Genomic DNA, 24,266 nt, shown 5'->3' on the forward strand with positions numbered 1-24,266 from the left:
GTCTTGCGTCATCGCTGGGCGATCGGTTGCGCGTTTCCGGGAGGGACAGTGCTGGGGGTGCGATTCCGGGTGGAGGGAGGTGGCGCGAGGCGGAAGGCAGGGGTCGCGCGTCGTGGGGCCTGATCTCGGCGGCGTCCCAGTCCGCGTCCAGGGCTCGGCGCAGCCATGGAGAGCGGAGGGCGGCCCTCGCTGGGCCAGTTCATCCTCTTGGGCACCAGCTCTGTCGTCACCGCTGTCCTGTACTCCTTGTACCGGCAGAAGGCCCAGGTCGCCCGAGAGCTCAAGGTCAGTGCTAGCGCCCGCCTGACCTCAGCCGGTCATCCTGCCCGGGGTAATGGTGAGCCCCCGATTCGCCGTGGGCCGTTCCACCCTCGGAAAAGATCCAAGAGAAGGAAACAGGCTCTGGGAGGGTGTCGCCCGGCCGGTAGACGGAGGAACGAGGAACAGAATTCCGGTCTCGTGATAACTGCTTTACTGCCCCCTTTCTCCTAAGTCCCTCTCATTACTCAGAATGAATCTTGACTTAATTATTTTATTCGACAAATATTTATTGAACACCTGCTGTGCTCCAGGCACTGAGGGTATCGCGTGGGTGGAACAGACCGAAGTCCCTGACCTCATGGAGATTCCATTCTAGTCCAACCAGACAGTAAACAAGTCAATCAGATGGTGTGACACATGGGGTTAAATACTACAGAGTAATGCAAGGAAGAGAGGAAATGGAGTGCTGGACAAAGGGTGACATTTAAATAGAGTGACATTTAAATAGGGTGACATTTGAGCAGAGCCCAGGAAGACTTGAGGGGGGCAGTGCAGGTGCCTGGGGAAGAGTAATTCAGAGAGAGGGAACCGCAAATACAGAAGCCCTAGATTTACCCGCTACATAACCACTCAGCTCCTTGCTTCTAAAAGACTTCCTTTTTATATTAATAGCCCTTTAGAAAATGTCACTCAGTTTCCTGAGCTGCACTTTACAACTTACACAGCACGTTTCCATCTTGGTTTTAGTTTTTCTTCACAATAATTTCTTGGGGTAGTTAAAATGACGCCTCCGGATTGCAGATCAAGAAATCAAGACTTGGGCTTCCCTGGTGGCGCAGTGGTTGAGAATCTGCCTGCCAATGCAGGGGACAAGGGTTCGAGCCCTGGTCTGGGAAGATCCCACATGCCGCGGAGCAACTAGGCCTGTGAGCCACAATTGCTGAGCCTGCGCGTCTGGAGCCTGTGCTCTGCAACAGGAGAGGCTGCGATAGTGAGAGGCCCGCGCACCGTGATGAAGAGTGGCCCCCACTTGCCGCCACTAGAGAAAGCCCTTGCACAGAAAGGAAGACCCAACACAGCCATAAATAAATAAATAAATTAATTAATTAATTAAAAAAAAAAAAGAAATCAAGACTCCCAGGAAAGGTCTATACAGCTAGTCAGTTTAAGTTGGAACTTAAATTTAGGTCTTTTGATTCCAAGTATAGGATTTTTTTCTTGTTGACCACATTGCTCAGTTGTGAATGTGTGAGCAGCTCATGAGAGATGGACCTCGTTAGGTCAGAGACAGGATCTTATTTACCCTTCTTTCTTTCTAGGTTCTAACCCAATGCTTAACAAAGAGTAGATGCTCAGTAAATATTTGTGGATTTGTTTTGGCTGCAATTTCATAATACAACAGTTAGGGCTTAATTTGACATTTATTTGAAAGACGGATTCCTAAACCTAACTTCATTATCATCAGATTGTTTACGTTAAGAGCTTAGAAACAAATGTGTGAGATCCCTGCCATGAAGGGAGTTTTGGAATCTGCCTGGAATGCACCTAGTTACCAAGGAATTGAATTTGTGGTGTGAATGACATCCTGGTGAGATTCCAGCTGCCTTCTTGTTTGCTTAATTAAATAAGTTACTCCTGAAGTGGCTGTGATTGTAACTGATACTTTACTTTCTGACTCCGGATCAGAAATCACATTGGCATCAAGTTGGCGGGAGGTGGGATCCTCTGAAGCAGTGACCCATCTTTGGGTGACCTTAAAAGCTTTGCTGATTAGTTCCTAAATGAGGATGAAAGAAATAGCCCCTGCTTGGAAAAACAGTTGGGACTCCTCATATTTTAGGTTCTATTTTCTTGATCAGATTATAAAACTTCCAGAGTAGGGCTTGTGTCTTATCCTTTTGCATCTCTCATAGTGATGGGAATGCATATTTATCACATGCCTACTATGTGCCAGCCCTTGGTCTGGATTCTTTCACACTTAAGTTTCATTTAATCCACATGAAAATCCTGTGAGATTGTTTCCCCCACCTTTTACAGGTTTTGAAACTGAGACTCAGATAAATTAAGTTGCCCAAAGTCACAGTAGATGCATTGACGCTTGATTCAATCCCAGGTCTTTCTGACTGAATTCCCCCTCCCTTGCTTTTTAAAAAAATGTAACCAACTATCCTATGGTGGATACTTTACTAGCTGTGTGACTTTGGGCAAATTACTTCACTTCTCTGAGCCTCAGTTTCCTTATCTGTAATTGGGGATAATAATGTCTGCCGTATAGGGATGGTATGAGCATTAAATGGGGTTATGCATTTAAAGTGCTTAGCAGAGTGCCTGGAATGTAGTATATCTAAGTGCTTATTTATTCGCTAATTTATTCATCAAATATGTATTTAGTGCCTGCTATGTGTCAGGCGCTCTCTCGGCACTAGGGGGACAGCAGTGAACAAGACCAATGAGGTCCTAGCCCTCCTAAGTTCAATAGTCCAGTGGAGGGAGAGACAGATAATAAAGGAGTGAATAAACTGAGGGTTAGTTGTTGTTATTGCCATTGTTTTTATTATCTTCCCAGTGTACATGGTTAATAAATTTTTATTGACCTTGCTCCTGTTTTTTACTGTGTAGCAGCAGCTTAAACTTAGAGTGACCTTATAGAGGTTACTCATCTGGCGTCCTTAAGATTTGTTGATGGAAATACCTGAAAGCAGGAACTGTCCTTCGTTCATCCCTGAATCCCTAGCGCCCAGCACAGTGCCTGGCTCAGGAAATGTTCAGAGGTTTTATTAATTTTGTCTTACTTTTGATGCAGCAGTACCAGGCTTGGTTGGTTCCCAAGCACGGCAGGTTGGAAACTGAATTGGAAGGGATGGAGAACTGGGGATTGTGAGAGGAGGGTAGCAGCAGAGGTAACTGTGCTCGCCTGATTACGAGAGGGAAGAGAGGCAAACTGAAAAGTAGAAGAATAGTGTTTGGCACCAGTTCCCGAAGCCTTGCCCTGTAATGCAAAGGCAGCCCTTTATTATAATGTCTCATGCAGAGCATGAACTGACAAGGGCCCGGTAATGATAATACCTACCATGGCCCGAGCCCCTGCCATGTATTGGTCACTACTTGAGGCGCGTTTACGCATAAGCCCTTTGGCTGCATGGTGCTGTGCTGTCAGGAAGAGATCAAATTGCATTCAGATCTGTGGTATACAAATTGATTAGTATCTTTTATATTTTTGTCTTAAAAAGTTAAAATGAAAAGGAGTGAATGTTTGGTTAACTGGAGGAAGATTGTAAGTGGCACCCCCATTCTGCAGATGGCAGAGATGAGGCGCTGCCCCAAGCCTGTTTATATGGTAAAAGTTCTGGGACACAGCTTCAGAATCGGATTCTCCGTAGTCTCCTTCCTGCCTGATGTCCTTAGTCTCTCAACGTGAAAAACGTAAATAGTCTTTTTTTCTCTTTTCACTTGTTTGAGCATATCAGTATTCAGCAGTCAATTCAATCTGTTGTTTCCATTTAGGGAGCTAAAAGAATCCACTTGGGTGAAGACTTAAAGAGTATTCTTTCAGAAGCTCCAGGAAAATGTGTGCCTTATGCTGTTATCGAAGGTATGTTTATTTATTGGTAAAGTGAAAAATAACTCCCTCTTCTAAAAGTTTGGTAAAGATCTTCTTGGCTGACATTGAGGGCCTTTTGTAGCCTTGGGGCAGTGGTTCAGACCTTGGACTTTGGGGTCAGAAAGACCTGTGTTACTGCTGTGTGATCTTGGCGAAATTATGCAGCCTTTTCAAACCGCCATTGCTCCATCTCTAAAATATATGTTACAGGGTTGCTGTAAAACTGAAATGATGTGATCCGTGTAAACTGCTTAGCAGAGCGCCCCAAAGCATAACTTACGGTGATAATGTTTTCATCATGTTGATTAATTAAACTCACTCAAACTAAAAACAAAATTTAAATTACTTTAAAGGAAAGGGCGGAACAGTTCTTCAGAAATAAAATAATTTGTTTCCGTTCAGGAGCCGTTCGGTCTGTTAAAGAAACGCTTAACAGCCAGTTTGTAGAAAATTGCAAGGGGGTGATCCAGCGGCTGACGCTTCAGGAGCACAAGATGGTGTGGAACCGGACAACTCACCTCTGGTGCGTAGCCTTGCTCCACGGGCCCAGGCCGCACGGGCGGTCGGTTCAGATGTCGGTGCCCCGGCCCTGTTTGCACGTCTTCAAGCTTTTCCCGAGACAGGGCGGAGACCGGCCTCGCAGCGCTGCTGATAGTCTTGTGCGCGGTCTGAGCGCCTCTTCCACTGCCGTCACCTAGGCATCCTGTCCAAATGCAGACTCCTGGGCTCCGTTCCAGACCTGCTGAGCCGGAATTTCCAGGATAGGGGACCTGGAGTCTGTGGATGTGCACACTGAGGTTTGAGAAACACTGATTTATGGCATGGATTCATGATTTCAGTACCTGTTAAGATAATTTCATGCTATTACATGGAGTTCCATTTTTCCAACTGATCCTAGGAGGGTTTTGTTTTGGATTTCTATTTTATTTTAATTTTTATTGTGGTAAGAACACTTAACCTGAGATCTCCCCTCTTAACTAAATTTTAAGTACAACAGTACAGTCCTGTTAACTCCAGGCGCAAGGCTGTACAGGAGACTTTGAACTTACTCGTCTTGTAGAAGTGAAACTTCATACCCGGTGAACAGCAACTCCCCATGTTCTTTCTCCCTCAGCCCCTGGCAACCACTGTTTTACTGTTTCTATGAGTTTGGCTACTTCAGATACCTCATGTAAATGGAATCGTGCTGCAGTACCTGTCCTTCTGTCCGTCTGCCTCAGTTCGCTTTGCTTAATGTCCTCCAGGTTCACGCGTGTTGTCGCATGCGGCAGGATTTCCTTTTTTTTTTTTTTTTTTTTAATAAAGGCTGAATAGTATTCCCTTGTTACGTATATACCACATTTTCTTTATTCATTTGTCGATAGACATTTAGGTTGTTTCTGTTTCTTGGCTGTTGTGAATAACCTTGCAGTGAACACGGGAGCACAGATACCTCTTCTAGATCCTGATTTTCGTTCTTTTAGAAGTGGGATTGCTGGGTCGTATGGTAGTTCTATTTTTCATTTTTCTGAGGCATTTATTTAAGATAAAAAAAATCAGTCTGTCTTGCAGGGGCAAAGGGAAATAAACAGTAGAGGTGATCTGTGACAATATTTGTTGCCCACTGAGATCGCCTGAGGACCTAAAAAACTGAGCTTCCCTCTTCTGAGGCTCTGAACAACTGTGATTTCTGTTGTACCCTTCCACTCGCTTCAGACTTCAGACTGTCCTCCTGGCATTGAGGCGCTCTCCACCCCTGCCTGGGTGCGAGGTATCTGCCATCCTTTGTTTTATCTTGAGTTCTCTTGTAGGAACGACTGTTCCAAGATCATTCACCAGAGGACCAACGTGGTGCCCTTTGATCTGGTGCCCCACGAGGATGGCGTGGATGTGGCCGTGCGGGTCCTGAAGCCCCTGGACTCGCTGGAGCTGGGCCTGGAGACGGTGTACGAGAAGTTCCACCCCTCCGTCCAGTCCTTCACGGACGTCATCGGCCACTACATCAGCGGGGAGCGGCCCAAGGGCGTCCAGGAGACCGAGGAGATGCTGAAGGTGGGGGCCACCCTCACGGGGGTGGGCGAGCTGGTCCTGGACAGCAACTCCATCCGCCTGCAGCCCCCCAAGCAGGGCATGCAGTACTACCTGAGCAGCCAGGACTTCGACAGCCTGCTGCAGAGGCAGGAGTCCAGCGTCAGGCTCTGGAAGGTCCTGACGCTGGTGTTCGGCTTTGCCACGTGCGCTACCCTCTTCTTCATCCTCCGGAAGCAGTATGTGCAGCGGCGAGAGCGACTGCGCCTCCAGCAGATGGAGGAGGAGTTCCAGGAGCACGAGGCCCAGCTGCTGAGCCGAGCCAACCCCGAGGACCGGGAGAGTCTGAAGAACGCCTGCGTCGTGTGCCTGAGCAGCTTCCGGTCTTGCGTCTTCCTGGAGTGCGGGCACGTGTGTTCCTGCGCCGAGTGCTACCGCGCCTTGCCGGAGCCCAAGAGGTGCCCCATCTGCAGGCAGGCGATCACCCGGGTGATTCCCTTGTACAACAGCTAATGGTCTCGAGGCCCCACGGTGAGACCCCCGCCCCGCTTCAGGGCTGTTTATCTCGAGGCCTTTAGCAGAGCAGTGGTGGGCGGCTGTCATCTCACAGCCCCAGCAGCAGAGGGCGGCCTTTCCAACGTGCAGGGGACCTTTTCCGGCACTGAGCACAGCCCCACAGCGCCACCCTGGGGCGGGCGCTGTGCGCCGCGTCCCTTCCCTGGAGCCCCGAGCGCGCGTGGCTGAGGACAGCTCACTGCTCAAGTGCCAAAGTCAGTGGCCTCCAGCTTTTCTGTTCTGGTGTCTTCTCGTCCTTTCTGGTGAGGTGTCGGTTCCTGCGGACTTGAGCCTTGAATGACTCGGCCAGAGGGGAGGCAAAGTTGCCTTGCGGAGCTGCTTCTGAAGAGACTGCCGCAGTCCTCCTCCCCCTTGCTTACAGCCCGGAAAAAAGTTGTCAGGCTGGACGCGTCACTCGAGTCCCTTTCCCTCACCTGCTGGCCTCCTACCTGTGTGCACACATGTGTCAGGACAAAGGGAAGTGAAGTCCTGCATCTGCCCTCTGCCTAACAGGGCAGGACTCCGGTCAGAATGGAGAGAGGTCATTCGCGGGGGGGGGGCACTTGGAACGGTGCCCATTCAGTGATCCCCGTGGCAGTGAGGATGGGGCCGCTTAGCTGCAGCCCTCCTGGGGCCACCATGGACCTAACGAGAGGGCCACCAGAGCACGCATCCGCCCTGACTTGGAACTCCCGAGGCCCGAGAGGGCTAAGGGCTGGCTCTGGTTTTCCCAAAGGAAGCAGTAAGGACACTGTTGCCCCAGCCTCGGGCTTTCTCAGCTTCTCTCCAAGGCTGGCACCGCGGAAAAGTAGCAGCCAGCGTCCTGAGCGCAGAGCCTCTCCAGGCCCCCCTGCCCACCACTGAAAAGTTCACGTGCCGTGGGTGTAATCACACCGTGCTTCTCACAGTCCTCACCCCTCAGCTGTCCCGCTTGAGTTGGTGAGTGTGGAGAAGTGGGGGAGCCTCTCTCAGCACCTCTGAGCGTCCAGGGGCACGTGCATGGCACTTTCCTCTCCCCCTTCCCTGGCTTTGAATATCCATGCCCGATCCTCCTTTGTGCGGGGGAGATGGGGGCGCTCTCAGGGGCCTGGCGCCGGTTCTCTGCGCGTCCAGCATGGACGGCACAAATAAAAGACATTATAGCCACGTGTCAGCGTCTTGCTTTGAACGAGAGTTCAGCGGCTAGGCTGAAGCTGCCCCGGGATGGGATTGAATCCTGTTTTGGCGGAATGAGCTGGGGACCTGGAGGCCTCTGTGTGTCCTTCCTTGGCTGCAAGGTGGTGCAGCTTGGTGATTCTGAAGCGCGGGGGGTGCTGGGGGGTCTCCGGTCAGCCTGAGAGAGGGCCACCCCGGAGACATGCCTGCAGGTCATGCCTGGCCTCGCTGAGTCGTCTTTGAAGACATCTGTGCTGACATCCTGAACACAGGCAGTGGGATTTCACCTGTTGGGAGAATGGGACCGGGGGTGTTGGGGACAGCAGGGAGGACACTAACATAGGTACCGGATGCTCTTTCAGACTTTACTTTCGTAGTAAGTCGATCCTCACAAGACCCTGCAGGCTCTCACGGCATCTCATCCTACAGATGAGGAAGCAGGCCCCGAGGGGGGATGTTCACTAGGTCAAGGACACACAGCTAGTAAGGGTGGGGGTGGGGTCCACATTTAAACTCCAGGCTGCTTCAGACCCCTGACCCTCCTGCTCACCAGCGGTGGGCTGACGGGTCCCTCAGTGCTCACGGGAATGCCCCACAAGGTGCTGGTGCCCTACGTCAGTGGATGAGGCCACACTGGAGGAGGAGGAGGCGGACGTGAGAACCCACCTGCCCATGGTGAGTCCTGTCCAGGGAGGCGGTAAGACCCTGGCTTTACACATAGGTGTCAGGGAGCGGGCAGGGTGAGAGGGGGGACTGATGGGGCTGACCCCTGAGCATCTCAAAGCACCTGCCGTTTTCCTGTGTCCTTTCAGCAGACACTTTGAAAGAGGGTCCAGGTTTTAGAGGATGAATGAGCTGCCTGTGTGTGGGGACGCGGGGGGCTTATGTGCTAATCTGTCAGAGTTCAGCCCTTGGCATTAGATTCCATGAGTAGATCTGATCAAGTGATGGAAAAGCAGCAAAGGCAGCCTGCCCTTACCCCGGTCTGACTCAAATCCTGGGCAGACTAATTCTGTGTGGAGTGTTCCTCCAAGTGGAGTTGAGTTACCCGTCGTGGGAGACACAGGAGCAGCACCGTCTCTGCCTCAGGAAGTGGCAGCTGGTTGGGAACACGAACACACACGTACCCGGATTCTGGATCTGAGGTCCACGCTCGGTCCTAGCCTGGCTGGGCTGAGACTGCCCCATGCTCTCCATCGCCCGTGCCAGTTCCCACCTTCCATTTAAAGAGCCTCATCACCAGCAGGGTTGAAGGGGCTTAAACCGATCCGTGGGACTGAGGCTGGGGGTTGGTGGTGATTTGGAGACAAGGAACTGACCGTGGGATTGTTGTGAATTTTGACTCAACCCTTATGCTCAGCCTCTAATCCTAGGCAGACAGCATTAGGCAGGGATTGTCTTGAGTAATTGCTCCTGGTGTTTTGAAATTCTGTGCGAGGCACTTGATAAGCATGAATGCTTGCAGTCCTGCAAAGTGGGTATTGTTCCCCCCATTTTACAAGTGAGAACAGCGAGGTCCAGCAGGGTCACATTTTGCCTACAGCCACGCATAGTCGTGAGCCTGGCGATGTTAGACTCTCCAGGTATCAGGTATATTTCTAAGATTTAGGGCGAACTAGCAGGGGAGGCTATATTACCCCTTTTTTTAAAAAAATGGGATTTATTTATTTATGGCTGTGCTGGGTCTTCGTTTCTGTGCGAGGGCTTTCTCTAGTTGCGGCAAGCGGGGGCCACCCTTCATCGCGGTGCACGGGCCTCTCACTATCGCGGCCTCTCTTGTTGTGGAGCACAGGCTCCAGACGCGCAGGCTCAGTAATTGTGGCTCACGGGCCTAGCTGCTCCGCGGCATGTGGGATCTTCCCAGACCAGGGCTCGAACCCGTGTCCCCTGCATCGGCAGGCAGATTCTCAACCACTGCGCCACCGGGGAAGCCCTATATTACCCCTTTTCACAGCTTATGTGATTTGCTCAAGGCTATCAGGGTCTGACTATAAAGCCCTTTGCCTTTAGTCACATCGAAGCTGAGAGGCTAAGAGGGGAAATTGTTCAAGTGACAACTGAGTATTATAGACACACAGCGTTTTCGAAGCCAGTCAGCACCTTGACAATCACCAGTCACATCCCCTGGTTTTATAGACCGCAGGTTGAGGCTTATCCTGGTGGAGCAGGAGCCAGAAGGCAGGTCTTTGGAATCCTAATTCATTCAGAATGGTGATGGAAAATTCAAAAAGCAAACAACATGACAAACTAGGCCAATCTCTGACACCCTTTGCAACCCTGGTCCTAGGCTGGGTGTGGACAGATCTGATGCAGATGGTCCCGCAGGGCCTCGCGAATGCTCAGAGGAAGAGGCTGTCAGGTTTGGTATCCTTGCTGGGCATTTATTCATCTCAGAGACATTTTCTAAATGTGTATTCTGTGCCTGGGGATGCAGAAACAAATGTGATGCAGTCCCTTTGGGACAGATGGGTGACTCGACTGTTGGAGTGTTTGTGGTTCACAGAATATCGCAGCTGGGATGGCCTTTGAGATTAGCCTGGTTAGAGCAGATTCCCTGACCATTCAAAATAAAGCAACCAAGGGCAGGGTATCACTGCCGAAGGGGAGCCAAACAGAGAACACCTACCCCACAGATCCTAGAATGATCTATTTAAAACACCAATCTGACCACGTCCCTCTTCTGCTTGAAGTCCTTCCCCAGGCTCCCTGTCCCCTCAGGGTCCAGCCCTGGTTCCTCCAAGGCATATGAAGGCATGTGACCCAGCCCTTGGCCACCTCTCCAAGCCTCTCCATATCCGTCTCTCTCACACTTGTGGCTCCAGCCACACCGAGCCGATGAGCTTCCTTAAACACGTCGCTGCTCCTGCCTCCTAGCCTTTGCTATTGCCGAGTCCTGCCCCTGGCATTCTGGTCCTTTCTTCACCTTGCTAACATCTCCTCACCCTTCAAAACTCAGCTTTAGGTGTCCTCTCCAGAAAACCCTTCCCTGACTTTCCCCAGCCAGGCGGGGTTAGGTGCCCCTCCCCTGAGATTACATAATCCAGTCCTATTCCTGCTCTGAACCCATGTCTTGGGCAGCAACTGTATCTTATTTCTGCTCCAGCACAATTTTTTTAGGTCATCACTCTATAGTCCTTAGAGCTAACATTTGGGCTTGCTCTTTGCTAGGTACCGGCGGAAGACTGGACGTGATCAATGTCATTTAATCCTCACTGTGAGCTATGTGTTTGTATTATTCTTACTTTAAAGAAAAAGAAGTCAAGGCCCAGAGAGGTCAAGTTGCTCAAGCACCCAAGAAAGACAGGATTTAAGTCCAGGCAGTCTGACTCCAGAGCCCGAGCTCTTAACCACTGAAAGTACATGGAATGAATGAGAAAACCAGCGAATGAGATAGTGGATGTGGGGCCAGCAATCCTGGGAGGCTGCCTGTGGGAGTTGTTTTTTGGACCAGAGATGAGGGTCATGGCCTGGTTGTAAGGAACAAGGGAAGGGCCTCTCTGAGGGCCTGGATCCAAGATGGATTGTGTAAGAGAAACATCATGTCCAATGACCTGCCCAGAGCTTTGAGGGCTCCACACAGGCAAGTCAGGACAACATCATTGCGTGGTGGTAAATGGTCTGGACTGGGAGCCCAGAGGCTGCCTTTCTCTCAGGTCCTGGCTCTGTTGCTGTGTGAACTTAATGGAGTGATGTAACCACTCTGGGCTTCAGTTCTGTCTGTAAAAGGAGCAGATTGGATTAGACGCTCCCCAAGGCTCCACTCAGCTCTGCCATTTTGCATGTCTGTGACACAGCGAGTGGATGAGTATGGAGGGAGGGCAGTTTCGAAGCCCTGAGATGAAGACCCTCTTCAGGCGAGCTGCCTGCCGCAGACGCAGACCCACGTTCCCAGAAAGCCAGGGAGATCAGCACATTTTCTCTCTAATTAGATAGTGTTAACTTATCAATTTTGAATGAGCTAAGTTTCCATGTACGATGTCCTGAATCGCTCCCCGGAGTGCTCATTAGTCATTTCTCTTGCAGCTGCTGCCTTATTGTTTTTCAGATGCCAGCCGAGGGACCTGGCATTTCCCTTCCCCGAGAATGGGGCACGTGAGGCCAAGCCAGGGACACTGGCACTGGTCAGAGGGGCTGCCCAGGCCCGGGGGAGGGCCCTCAGCTCTTGACCTTTACCCTGTGTCCCTGCCAGAGCCACTGCCTCACATTAGGTGCCTCAAATCCAGATTCCTCTGGGATTGGGCTATGACCCTGGAGGACCACAGCTGAACTCAACAAGCACTTATTAAGTACCTAGTGCACCAGCACCTTGTGTCTTGAACCTGAAGGGTCTCTAGGCCGGGGAGAGCGGGGCACATATGAAGTCATACTAATATTAATGTCCAAATTGCCATAACTTCATCCCTCCCACCCCCTCATGGTCTTCCCTGGTGTTTAAGGTGCTTCATAGGATGGGGCTTCATTCATGCTTGCAGTAAGTTGGCTCATAGTCTGCATTTCTTCCTGCCCTTCCCCACCCCAGGGCTTGTGATGGGAGCCCTCTAATGCTGCAATCTCTACCATGACCTCCAGGTGGCGCTGTGCTCCTATGGTTGAGGCCGCTGGAGGCCTTGCGGGAGAAACTGAGGTGGCGCTTCCGAGAGCCGGTGCAATTTTCTCTCTCCTGAGGCATGGGGCACAGGCCTGAGAGAAGAGCCTGAGAAGGACCCTGAGCTGCTGATCCCAGGTCCCGCGCACAGGCTGGGAAGGGGAGAAGCAGGAATGTTCTCTCTAGTTCCTTCCTGTCTCTAACCAACACACCAGGAAGCCAGGTGCAGATGTGAAAATTCCGAGAAACCCAGAAAACTCAGGGGAAAAAAATCCCGCATTTCTCTCCCTATAATTTTCCAGGCATTCACATCTTTAAATATACTAACCATGATTTCTTTCAACAAAAAATGAGACATGCATAATGCATCACATGTTCTTAAAATACCCAGATGACTTCACACTGGTAAAGGAGGTTTAAAAAAATTGAATGGCATAGATTTTGATTTTCTCCCCAGAAGCTTTCTCTTAGTGGAGAAATCCTGCTTCTCCCAGCCTGGCCTGCTTCCCTTGCTGTCCTCTCCTCTGCCCTGTCTTTGCCTTCCGCCCTCCCTCCTATGTGTCAAGTTTCTCTGTCCCCTTCTCTGCAAGGAAAGAGAACCGGGAACTGCTTTACTTGGCAGTTCTGCCTCTCATCTGCCGCTGCTTGCCTCTTGTCTTTGAGTGTGCGAAAGTTTCTTCCTCCGCGTGTGGATCTGTCTTCCTCTCTGAGGCTTTTTTAGCTTCTCTCCTTCTGTTGGATTCTGTCTGTGAGTCTGTCTCTCCTCCCATCTTTCTCACCTGCACCTGGCTCCTCCCCTCCCAGACGGGTCTCTCCTCTTCCGGATCCCCTGCTCAGCCCAGGTTCTGGCAGGGCAGGGTGCGGAGGGCCTCTGTGCCCATGCAGTGGCCGCTCTTCCAGCTTCTACCCTTCCTACTACACAGGAAGTTCCTCTTCTAGGAAGAGAAAGCCCTTCTCTCCACCCCTGCAGGCCCTGGAGGGCTTTGGGCAGTGGGACTCACTGCATGAAGCTGTCCCTTCCTGTTATCCTAGTGACCCAATCAGCATCTCATCTGATCCTCCCAATCTCCCCTTGAGGCTGATCTGGTTACCCCCACTTTACAGCTGAGAGGAATTCTGGCTCAGACAGTGAAGTGACTGCCTGGAGGTCACACAGGTAAGAAGGGGTGGAGCTGGGATTGAACTTCTGATTTACCCTCATCTCACTTGCTGTCACCAGGTCCAGTGGACAGAGCTCTGAGCTGGTTCTTGGGAGACCTGGGGTTTCGGTCCTGGCTCTGTTTCCAATTGGGCAGCTCATCTTTCTCGTTTGGGGTTGACTTCTCCCCACCACGCAGTGGGAAAATACCCCTCTCTGCTCTGCCAACCTTACAGGTTATCACGGATATCAAATGATATTGCATCCGTGGGGTGGGGACGTGCTTGAATAACATCGTGTGGGAACCCAAGGGTCCAGAGCATGCCCAGTCCCCTCGCTGGGAACCTGAGCTCAGAGGTCAATGGCCACGTCGTTCTGTCCAGGGGTGAGCCCACACAGGTCTGACCCCAGGTTTGAGGGAGAGTCAGGGTGAGGGCCCCTGGGTTTAAGGTGTAAAAATCTCTTCTGTTGTCACAGGATACTGGTGGGGAGTGTCATGTATGGGATCCAGTCCTGCGTTCTTTATCTGAAGGGACTTTGGGGTTCAGAGATCCCCTGGAAATTGCATACACACAATTTTCTGTATCTGGGAAAGAGAATCCATCTCTTTCATTAGATTCCCAGAGAGGTCCTCAGCCTGCAAGAGGCTTGGGCAGTGATGTACACCTCCTCAGTTTGTGGGTAGGTGGAGGTGCAGAGACTAGAAGAGGCTTGTCCCTGGTCACCCGACTCCCAGGTGTCCTCAGGGAAGTGGTGTCACCCAACAGTTGAGAGCTCGGCCTGGAGTCAGACCTGCTGCCTCTCCTGGGCTGTGCTGCTTTGGGTTCGTCACTCAACTTCTCTGGCCTCAGAGCCCCTAAGGATGACCTAGAGAGAGATGACAATCACAGCCACCTTCTGTGGTTATCAAGTGTGGATATGTATTCCCAGGGCGTGGGAAGCTCTTCATAGAAATTGGGTGGGAGAGTGGCAGTCAGAGGGCTACCTTTTCTGAGCTTGATGGACTAGCTCCTCCTTAGTCCCCATGAGCGGTCACGATTTGCTTAGCTCATTTTCTGGTGAGGTCAGGGGCTCTTCAGTCAGGGGACTTCAGGCCTCTCGGGGGCCTGGGTGGGAGAAACCTGGCATCCAGAGCCCAGGCTCTGCAGCCAGACCACGGTCCCCAGCCTCCTGAGCCTCCACCATTTGTCCATGAGGCTAGCATGGTACCTGCCCTTGTCTGCACCCCTGCCCCGCCGGGGTTGTGCCGACACGGCCATGGTGCCCCGCCTCTCGGCTCTCCTCTCCTCCCGGCCTGGGCCTGAGTGAGGCAACTGTTTCCCAGGGTGACGTGGAGCCCCAGCACCTCCCACCTGCTTGTTCTGGGCTGGTCTCTCAGAGGTCCTAGGACCACACCCCACCGCTGTCCTCTGTGTGAGGGTGTGCAGTGACTGGGGTGGGGGGAGGAGAGTGCAGTCGGGACACCGGTGACCCCCTCTCACGTCCTGGTGAGATTAAGTTCCTCAGTGCCCCCCAGGTGTCCTCACTATTTCTGAAGTTTTCCTAAAGAGCTCATGGGACTCTCACTTTGTGGGTTATTGGTATAATAAAATCTTTTAAAAAATTACCCTCTGATCTCTTTATTTTAAAGGAACCCAGCAGACTACATCGTTGAAAAAAGCCCTTTTATTTTGTGACTGATTGTGTGTGTGGCTGGAGCTTCCCTCCAGATACAGCCCCGAGCTACAGTGAGAAGCAGGGGTGTGAGACCCTGAGCAGGAGACCTGGCTGCAGCCCACCCCATGGGCACCCCTTTCCCCACCTGTGATGGGAGGAGGTGGGGCTAGATGAACTCTAGGGCTGGTTTCATGCGGAGGCTTCTAGAACTCTGGGCATTCTTTGGAGACCCTCCGGGGAGCATGAGGGGCCCAAAGGGGGGTGTCCTGAGCCCCTATCTCCCCAGCAGCTTGCCCTTTATCTACTTTGTATCTCTGGAGGTTCCTTGTAAGATTTTATTTGAAGAAAGGGTCTTGGTAATTAAATAAACAAAGCAAACTTTTGGGGGGAAGGGCTCTGCCTGCCACAAAAGTCCTGCACAACTGTTTGCTGAATGTAGGGAAGGTGAGTGAACTATTCTTGGGTTGTTTCTTGATTCTAGGTCTGAGCCACCCCCAGTCGGCTAACATGCTTTTCTCTCACTGTGTGTGTTTGTGCCCGTGTGTGTGCGCGCGCGCGCAGGTGTGGTGCGGAGGTGGGCTGCAGAGGCCCTGCCTTTCAAGGTGGGTGGGGAATGGGCTGCACCCAGGTTCCAGTCCCCGAGGTGAGAGGCGTGGGGGTGATGTGGGTTTTTATCTGGCCTGACTCAGAGTGGTAGTTCCTTTCTGGAGGCCACTTAGACTCTCTGGAGGTGACCAGGTGGCCGTTGACACAGCACCGCATCCTGGCCTCCGCTGCTGGGCCATCGAGGGTCTGAGCCAGTCCTGGCCAGGCTCAGCATTCCCAACGCTCCGCCCCATGGGTTACTGGGCCTGAGCTGCCAGCAGATGCCCTGCACCCAGGGCTGAGACACCACCATCTTCTCTAAGTCTCACCATTACTCTCTGATGCCATGGCCCGTGACTCAGTTTCCCTATCTGGGTAGGAGAGAGGGGAAGGGAATAAGGGGAGCAAATGCATGCGGAGCATCTGTTTTATGCGGAGGCCCATCTGGGGCTGACTTTCCCTTTTTCTATCCCATCGACATGAGTGCAGGGCTCAGGGCACAGCAGGGCCTTGCAAATATGTATTTTTAACCCTGGAACATCTGTGCTGAAAGGGCTCACAGAGATGGTCCTGTCCTGTGGTTCTCAATTCTGCAGAGCCCCAGGGTTTGGTAAAGGAGATTTCAGGTGAGGTTTGAAGGAGAAACCCCCCACCTTTGCCTCAAGCAGGTTTTATCTACTTTAGATTTGAGAGACCTGGTTGATTTTGCAGCTGAAAAAAATGTGATTTTTCTCCAAGTTTCCCATTTTGTGATGTAGAGTCAGAGGCTTAGAGGAGAGAATCAGCTTATTCAAGGTCACAAAGAAAGTCAATAGGTAATAATAATAACTACGTTTACTGAGGACTTACTGTGTGCCAGGCATACGATACATGTATAATCTCCTTCCCCAGAACAAACCACCGAGTAGAGATCATTATTACCCCCATTTGACAGATGAGGAAACTGAGGCACGATGAGGCGAAATAACCACAGAGTTAGGAAATGACAGAGTAGGAATTTGATCTTGGCTGTCCCAGTGAAGGCCACCCCCTTCACCCCGGCCTACTTCACTAGACTGTGTACTGCCAGGTTTCCTTGATGGGTCGTGGGGAAAGTGGTCTCCACTCCTGCCTTACTTGGTCCGTTCCTCCATCTGGACCTGGCATCTTCAACACAGCCCTGGGCATCTGGCTCACAGCCACCCTCTTGGCTTGTGGGGTAAGGCAGGGATGGAGCCCCAGGGTACCTGTGTGCATCCAGGTCTAGGGCTCCAGAATAAAGCAATGGCCCACTGAAGGATGAACAAATGGAGGACTGAGTGAGGCCTCTGAAATGGAGACAGTTGGGAGCAGTAGAGATGGAAGGAATACCATACTGACTCACACTTTCCCCTGCAGAGCTTCTGTGTGCCCTTGGAGGCATCACTTAACCTTCAGGAACCTTGTCTGTAAAATGGGTCTGACTGTCCCAGTCCTGCCACTTCTGGAGGCTAAAGGGAGCCTCTAGGAAGGGAACAGTCATGGAAATGCCTCTCTAACAGTAAAGTGCCATGTGCCTGAGAGGAATGTGTGGGTAAGGGGGTGGGTATTGAGTTAGGAAGGTGTGGTGCTGCCACCTTTAACCTTATTTGGAACAAGGAAAGGTAAACATACAAACAGATGGGGTGTAAAACCCAGCTTCTCTTTTTGCTCTCACTTGCTGTGTGTGCAGGGATTCGTCAGCCCTCTCTGTGCCTTTCTGCAGACCTTCAGTACAGCAGGACTGTGGTAGCTACTCAGCGTGAACACTGCTTTGTTACTCAGCAGTAAAGAAGGAGCCAGAGGAGTGTGAGATGAGTGGGGTGGTCTCAGCCCTGCACGCTGTCACCACTGCTGGGTGTCCCCTATAGGGGCCTGGAATCACAGCTGGGAAAAGTGGCTTCTCCTGGTTCCATCACTAGCCTGTGACCTCGGCAAGTCACATACCCTTTCCGCTAAGGGTTAAACAGGGATGCATTGTCTCCTCTTTCTACCTCAAAAGGTGTTTATTTTGAGAAGCAAGGTCAATAATGGATGTGAAGATGCTTTGGGGTGTGGTGGGGAGGAACAGAAAGACTGATACAAATGTAAGAGCTTCTTGTAACTATCATCCTGCTTGTTATGCTTTTGTTTTCTCTTCCAGCACTTGGCCTGGTGTTAACCTCGAAGCAAACACTCTATAAAACCTTAATGAATGGAGACAGGCTGCTTGTGGAGTGGAGCAAAGGAGGCCGGAGACCTGCTGCTACTGCCACTGACAAGCTGTGGGATTTGGAGGAAGCCCCTGACCCTCTCTGGGCTTCAGTTTCCCCATTTCTAAATGAAGGAGGTTGGACTGGGTCCTCCTTAAGGATCCTCCCAACTCTGACGGCTCTGAAATGGGAATGAATGAAGTGCTACTGTTCTTTCTTCCTCATTATGTCATTTCGCAAATGTTTAGTGTACCTCCATGCTCAGCCAGGCCCCGAGAGCCTGATGCTAGCTAGCCACATGCCCCATTTTACAGCTGAGATCATGGAAGTTCAGAGAGGGGATGTGACTTGCCCAAAGTCACACAGCTACCAAATGACAAGGCTGAGATTCAAACCCAGGCCTGAATCCAAAGGTCATGCCTAGTCCATCTGCATCCCGGTTTCTCAGCCCCTTCCTCCCCTCTCCCCAAGGTGCCTGGCCTCTGGAGGCCAGGGATCCCCTTTACACAGTTTGGGGGAGGGGCTGGGCTGGCTCCTCTTAGGCAGCCTCTCTACCAGATGTTTTGTCACTAAAAAACACCTCCTCCACTTCCCTCCAGCCCACCACTCACCCAGAGTCCTACATTTATGGTGCGAGTGAACCTGAGGATGCTCTTTCGCTATTGGTGGGACCCCTTGCAGGGCAGCTGGTGGAGCCAGTTGAGACTCACCAGGGGACCAAGATGTGTTTCCTTGCCCTGCCTTCAGCAAACTGCATGACCTTGGGATGGCTGCCTCTTTCTGCGGTCAGACTGGTCCTGCCGCGTGAAGGCGGTCTCCAGGGGGAGAGCAGGTGCTGTCGGCTCTGGGCGAGGATAACGAGCCCTCCTCGCGCACCTTGCCCCTTCGGAGTTACCATCTGCTCGGCAGACGCGCCTCCCAGGACCCTGGGGCTGCCCCAGGCTCCCTCCCGCGATCCAGAGCCCTCTCCTCGGCTCAGAAGCCTCAGTCTCTCCCCAGGCCTCGTGGCAGTTGCTGGAAGGGAGGTCCCCGAGGGCAGAGAGCTGCAGGCCCGGGACGTCCCCGGCAGAGGCAGTGGACGCCAAGAGCCGGGCATCCCTGGCGAGCCCGGCGTAAGAAGGCGCTCCCCGCTCTTCGGGGAGGCTGGGCTGCCTCTCCCCTCCCCCCATCCGCCTCCACCCCGAGGCCCCGCGGTAGCCCGAGTCGAGAGCCCTGGCTGGGAGCAGGGCCTTCCAGGGCGAACCGAGTGGGAGAGGGAGAGTGTGAGGCCCAAGGGGCCGGGCCCTGAGAGTCTAGAGTGGGGCGCAAGTGTGATGGGGGCAAGGGGTTCCCCGGTTGGCGCCGGCGGGGGAGACCGTGTCCGAAGGTCGCCGGGTGCCCTCCGACCTCTACCCCAGCATCTGGCCTCCGGGGAAACCTGCATCCATCTGTCCTTCCCCGCGTGTGCGTCGTAGGTCCCCCTTCCCACTCCCGGAATCCCCACTCCCCCCCAGCTCCCCGCGGGAGGCAGAGCCGGCGGCAGGTCCCGCGCGGAGCCGCCGCGCACCGGCTCGGGACCCGGTAAACACCCCGCGGGAGGGGGTGCGGGAGGAGGAGGCGCCCGGAGGCCGCCGGGCCGGGGCGGGGCTCACGGGGGGGGCCCCTCAGCGCGGGCGGGACGCGGGTGCTGGGGGCGGGGGCAGGAAGCTAGCCGCGGCCCGGGCCGGCCTGCGCTGCCCCATGACGTCGCTCGGCTTCCAGGGATCTGTCCCCGCGGCCCGGGTCCCCTCCGCCCCGCCCTCCTCCTGCCCTCCCCCCCCGGGCCTCGCCTCCGCGCCGCGGCCGGCATTTCTCGCTCGCAGCTCGCCCGCGGGCTGGCTCTCGGTCCCGGCCTCCTTCTCCTCCCTCTGACTCTCCTCCTTCCCTCTCCGACCCTCTTTCTCTCTCTCCCCTCTGCCTCTCCGACCCTGATCTAGTCGTTCCCTCCGCCCTTTCTTCTCCTCCCTCTTGCCTTCCTCTCTCTCTTTCGGTCGATTCCCCTGTCTCTCATTCTCTCTGTGTCTCTGCTTCTCTCCCCGTTTCCCTCTCGGTTTCTCTCTTCCCCCTCCCTCCCTCCGGGCTTCTCTCCCCCCCCCCACCCGTGCCCTCCCTCCACCCTCGCTCCCCTCCTCCTCCACCCCTCGCAGCCCAGCCGCTCGCAGCTCCCCAGTCAGCCTCCCCGAACCAGCGCCGCCGCCGCCCGCACTCGCCGCAGGACCGAACCGCCCGGCTTCCCGGGGTGCGCCCTCCTCGGCCCCGCGCCCTCGGGGCTCGCTGGCACAGCCTCCTCCCCCGGCTCACGGCCCCGCCCGGCCCGGCCCCAGTCCAGCGCCCGAGCGCGCCGAGGATGTGAGTCCTTCTCGCCTCTGCCGGAGCAGCAGCCACTCGCGCGCCGCCGAGCCGGAGCGCAGCGCAGCGCAGCCTCGGGCGCTCGCGGGGTCGCTCGGGCCGGCTGCGCGCTCCTGCCCCAGCGGCGCCCTCCGGCCTCTCGCCGGCGCCAGCGCCGCCGCAGCCCGCGGGCCGTCCCCGGCCGGCCGTCCCCGGCCCCAGCGCCGCTGACCCTGTCCGCCGCGGGCGGGGACGCGGGCGGAGGAGGTGCCGCCGCGGAGCCCCCGGACGCGACCATGTCGGAGGTGCTGCCCTACGGCGACGAGAAGCTGAGCCCCTACGGCGACGGCGGCGACGTGGGCCAGATCTTCTCTTGCCGCCTGCAGGACACCAACAACTTCTTCGGTGCCGGGCAGAACAAGCGGCCGCCCAAGCTGGGCCAGATCGGCCGGAGCAAGCGGGGTGAGTTCGCGGCCGCCTCCCCCGACACCCATATCCCGGGCACCCAGGCCTGGCGGAGGTTTGCGGGGTTTTCCCGCACCCGGGAGCCCGTTCCGACCCACTAACATCTCATCGCGCAGAATTGGAGGGGGGGGGGATCCCGCACTGCGGGTTCAGCTCCGGCTGGCCTCGGGAACCCCTCCCCCTCAGCCAGATCCTCGTTGGGGTCACCCAGGGGGCGTGGCTGCATCTCGCTGCAGCAGGAGCTGAAAGGTTATACCCCGGTCCCCAAAGTTTGATTTTTGATTTATACCCTGCCCCCGCCCCTTTTGCGCAGTGTAGTAGCAGCTGCACTCGATCTACAAGCCGGGGGGGGGGGTGTCCTAGGGCTCCCCAGGGAACGGCGTGGGGAACTGCGGGGGGGCAGAGCCGGTTCCGGCGGGGAAGGCGAGGGGCTTTCGGATCACACCGGCTTTTCATTGTTCCTTGGCAGGGGGAGGGGGTTTGCCGAGCCTGGGCGCTCGGCGCAGGAGCTGGAAAAGCCCCGGAGAGATTGGGACGCGCAGGGGCTCTAAGAGGAGCTCCAGAGGCGCGGGGACAATGAGAAAGACCGATAGCTGCCGTGAGAGACTGAGACGCAGAGATAGGCAGGAAGGCGGAGGGGGGAAGTAGCGGGGAGGCCGAGATGGGCAGAGACCGAGACAAAGCTAAGGAGAGAGAGAGTCAGAGCCGGAAAGACAGCGAGCCAGGGACGCAAGTCTGGGGAGGACAGAGAAGCAGCTGAAACAATGAGGGCGACCGACACCCCGGACACAGAGGGAGGCCTAGAGACCTCGACAGGTGACCGTCGCGCCGGGAGACTGATGGAGGGACCGAGGAAGGCGAGGCTAGGTAGAGATAGTGAGAGAGGCGAAGGACACAGAGAGGCAGATGCGGAGAGGCGGGCGAGCCACCGGCGGGCAGCGAAGGGAGGCTCCGACCTCTGTAGCGGCGAGTGCGGAGAGGCCAAGTCAGCCCGCTGGCAGCGCGGACGGGGGGCTCCCGGCCCAGGCGAGACCAGAATCCCCGACGGGCTGCGCGCTATGCAACCGGCCCCTGGCGTCCCTCCTCGCTCTGCGCACCTCAGCACCCCGCCTCGGCTACCGGCGCTGCGCTCGGGGCACCCGGGAGGATCCCAGACCCGGAGCCCGTGGCTCCTCCTCCCCTCCCTCTCCCGCCCAGGAGCCTTTTTTCTAAATAAATGCTTCTTCCAGGGTGGGTGGGGGGCGGGGTGAGGACCAGGCCGGTGCGCGCCCAGGCTGCCGCCAGGGCTGCGGGGTTTGTGCCCTCTTGGCTTCCTCTTCTCAGGACCATGCTGGGACGCGGCCTGGGGGTGGGGGAGTGGTTCAGAGGAAAGCAGCAGAGGGACCCCCGGCTGAGCAGAAGAGGATGGGGGCTGTGTTAGCACGCGTGGAGACCCCTTCCCTCTCCTTTCCTCAGTCTACCCGCCCCTCCGACCCGGGCGTAAAGCGAAACTTAGGGACCCCTGGCTAGGCCCAAGAGCGCTCACCTCTCCTTTTCTCCCCTTTTTTTTGCAGTTGTTATTGAAGATGATAGGATTGATGACGTGCTGAAAAATATGACAGACAAGGCACCTCCTGGTGTCTAACTCCCCTAAAGACAATGAGTTAAGGGAGAGAATAAGAATGAGAACGGCGATATCAGTTATTGGCAAAAAGCATGAAAAGAGAAAGCACTTTGAAATTTATTACTAGCTTGCTACCCACGATGAAATCAACAACCTGTATCTCGTGTCAGGCCGGGAGACAGATGAGGCGTGAGAAGGAGAAGGCTCTGGGCTCCTTTGCAAAGATAAAAATTTAAAAAAATTTTTAAAAAATTAAAAAAAAATCACTATATAGATATACACATAAAGAAATAAAAAGAGAAGTCTCAGTTGCAGCTATTTGTCAAAATTAATATCCATTTCTTTTTATATACAGTGAATATTGCGCAATTATAGATCTGGATTTTGAACCACTTAAATAATGAAGCAGCAACACCGGGTGTTTTGAGGTGTTGGCATTCTTCGCTGATTTGGCTGTTCCCAATGTTTACATTATTTAATCTTGCAAAAATGATTCTGTGCACTTGGATGTGAAATGCTGTCCAGTTTTATTTTTTTATGTTATCCTTGGATGTACAAAGAAAATCAGAAAATGATCTCTATAGATATTGCATTCTATTTTGGTCATCTTTTGAAGTTATCAAGAATGTGTTTAAAACAAGACGGGAACTTTTCTAAGGAATCATACATAGAAAAAAATCGTCGCTTTATTTTAAAATGAATTGTAAAGCTTGTGTTTCTTTGTTGCTGCGAGCTATTTGCCCAAGTTAATGCAAATGAACACATTTTATATGTCAGGAAAAAAAAAAAACCACACAAAAAACAAAGAAAAAAAAATGCTTGAGCTTTTTCTAACCCCTCCCTGCAGTCTGTTGTGTGAGCAGCCTTTTTTTTCTCTAATATTGTGTCAGTTTATTCTCTTTAACGGACTGTAAAAAAATGTAATCACAAGAGTGCCAAATATCTTGAAATGCCAAAAGGCATTTTGGTTTCTTTTCTTTTCCCTGTGCTCTGAGTCCACGTAAAGGAATGCTTGGAGTGTCTTTTTCTGTTATTTATAGGGGTTCTCTTAGGGCACACCAGCTGCCTGTTTTGCATGGTATTTGCAAAAATGCCTCTTGCGTGAGGAATCTTTTACCAGTTTTTGTTTGCAACTTTGGACCTCAAGAGGTTTCTTCCTTTCCCTACCCTGTTGCCTCTTTTCTTAATTCGATATTCTGTATGTTGCACCTTTAACCAGCACACAGGGCTATTTCTTCAATGTACAATAAAAGAACTGTTCCTGTGTCTCACTCCTCTCTTTTCTCGGCCTTGGTTCCGGGGAGCTTGCTTTTTGTCTGCTGGTTGCAGACGGGAAGGCGGGAACGGTAGCTTTGGTCTGTGAGGCAAAAAGGTGGTGTGGAGGCCACCGTGGGTTGGGCTCAGGTGATCGGAAAGAAGCTGGAGTGGCAAGGCCATCCCTGGAGGGCAAGTGCGTCCAGTTTGAATTTGCGTTGGGCTCTCCCTGCTTCCGTGGGGTTTCTGCCATCCCTGGTGGGGTGTGGGGAGAAGGAGGGCTGGTTTGCTGGTTGGCAGGGAGTCAGCCTCGTGAAGGGCAAAGTTTGGAGGCTGGCAGGCTTGGATTCAAATCCCAGCTCCTTCACTTCTTAGCTCTATGGATTTGAGCAAGTCCCTTCACTTCTTCAGGCCTCAGTTTCCAAATCTGTGAAGTGGGGTTAATGCAGCTCCTACCTCGAAGGTTGTAGGGAAGATTCACACAGCTCCCAGCACATAGTAGCACTCAGCATCAGATGCCCAGGTAATCCTTCATCATGGGCCACCCGTCCTCAAGGGCAGGGCTGAGGAGGACCTATGCTCTTTGCCCTGCACCTTTGCCTTCCGGAGTTCACAGGTCCTTCCTGGAGGGATGAGCCTGGTCCTCTGGGGCCCACAGCCCGATTTGATTTGTCTCAGGCTTCCCCAACTCAGCAGCCCTCCTCCAATCACCGCTTAAATAGTCTTGTTATGAAAAAAAATTCTCAGCCCCTTGTTGGGCTCAGGACAGTTAATGACCGTGGAGCAGGCCCCTGGGGGAGGAGGGGTTGGGAGAAGGATTTTGGCTGAAGAAAGGCCGGGAGAGTTTTTTTTCTCCTGGGCTGCTT

At 53.6% G+C, this 24,266-nt stretch overlaps 2 protein-coding genes across 2 annotated transcripts; both read left to right on the top strand.

The window, feature by feature from the left end:
• The first annotated feature begins 33 nt into the window (after positions 1-33).
• Positions 34-7,570, top strand: MUL1 (mitochondrial E3 ubiquitin protein ligase 1). The gene is made up of 4 exons (XM_082354174.1): positions 34-285; positions 3,766-3,853; positions 4,265-4,385; positions 5,653-7,570. Exons 1-4 carry the CDS (start codon positions 166-168, stop codon positions 6,380-6,382), a joined length of 1,059 nt encoding a protein of 352 aa, XP_082210300.1. The 5' UTR covers positions 34-165; the 3' UTR covers positions 6,383-7,570.
• A 12,125-nt stretch (positions 7,571-19,695) lies between these two features.
• CAMK2N1 (calcium/calmodulin dependent protein kinase II inhibitor 1) lies at positions 19,696-23,412 on the top strand. Its single transcript, XM_082354425.1, has 2 exons — positions 19,696-20,540; positions 22,097-23,412. The coding sequence occupies exons 1-2, from the start codon at positions 20,375-20,377 to the stop codon at positions 22,165-22,167; spliced, it is 237 nt and encodes a 78-aa protein (XP_082210551.1). The 5' UTR covers positions 19,696-20,374; the 3' UTR covers positions 22,168-23,412.
• The last annotated feature ends 854 nt before the right edge of the window (positions 23,413-24,266 follow it).

This window comes from Balaenoptera borealis (genome assembly GCF_965194805.1).
Source record: "Balaenoptera borealis genome assembly, chromosome: 1".
NCBI lineage: Eukaryota > Metazoa > Chordata > Mammalia > Artiodactyla > Balaenopteridae > Balaenoptera > Balaenoptera borealis.

Coding starts and splice junctions, on each gene's coding strand:
- MUL1 (XM_082354174.1), top strand. CDS start 166: ATGGAGAGCGGAGGGCGGCCCTCGCTGGGCCAGTTCATCCTCTTGGGC. Junction 3,854..4,264: donor GCCTTATGCTGTTATCGAAG/GTATGTTTATTT, acceptor GTTTCCGTTCAG/GAGCCGTTCGGTCTGTTAAA. Junction 4,386..5,652: donor AACCGGACAACTCACCTCTG/GTGCGTAGCCTT, acceptor GTTCTCTTGTAG/GAACGACTGTTCCAAGATCA.
- CAMK2N1 (XM_082354425.1), top strand. CDS start 20,375: ATGTCGGAGGTGCTGCCCTACGGCGACGAGAAGCTGAGCCCCTACGGC. Junction 20,541..22,096: donor GATCGGCCGGAGCAAGCGGG/GTGAGTTCGCGG, acceptor TTTTTTTTGCAG/TTGTTATTGAAGATGATAGG.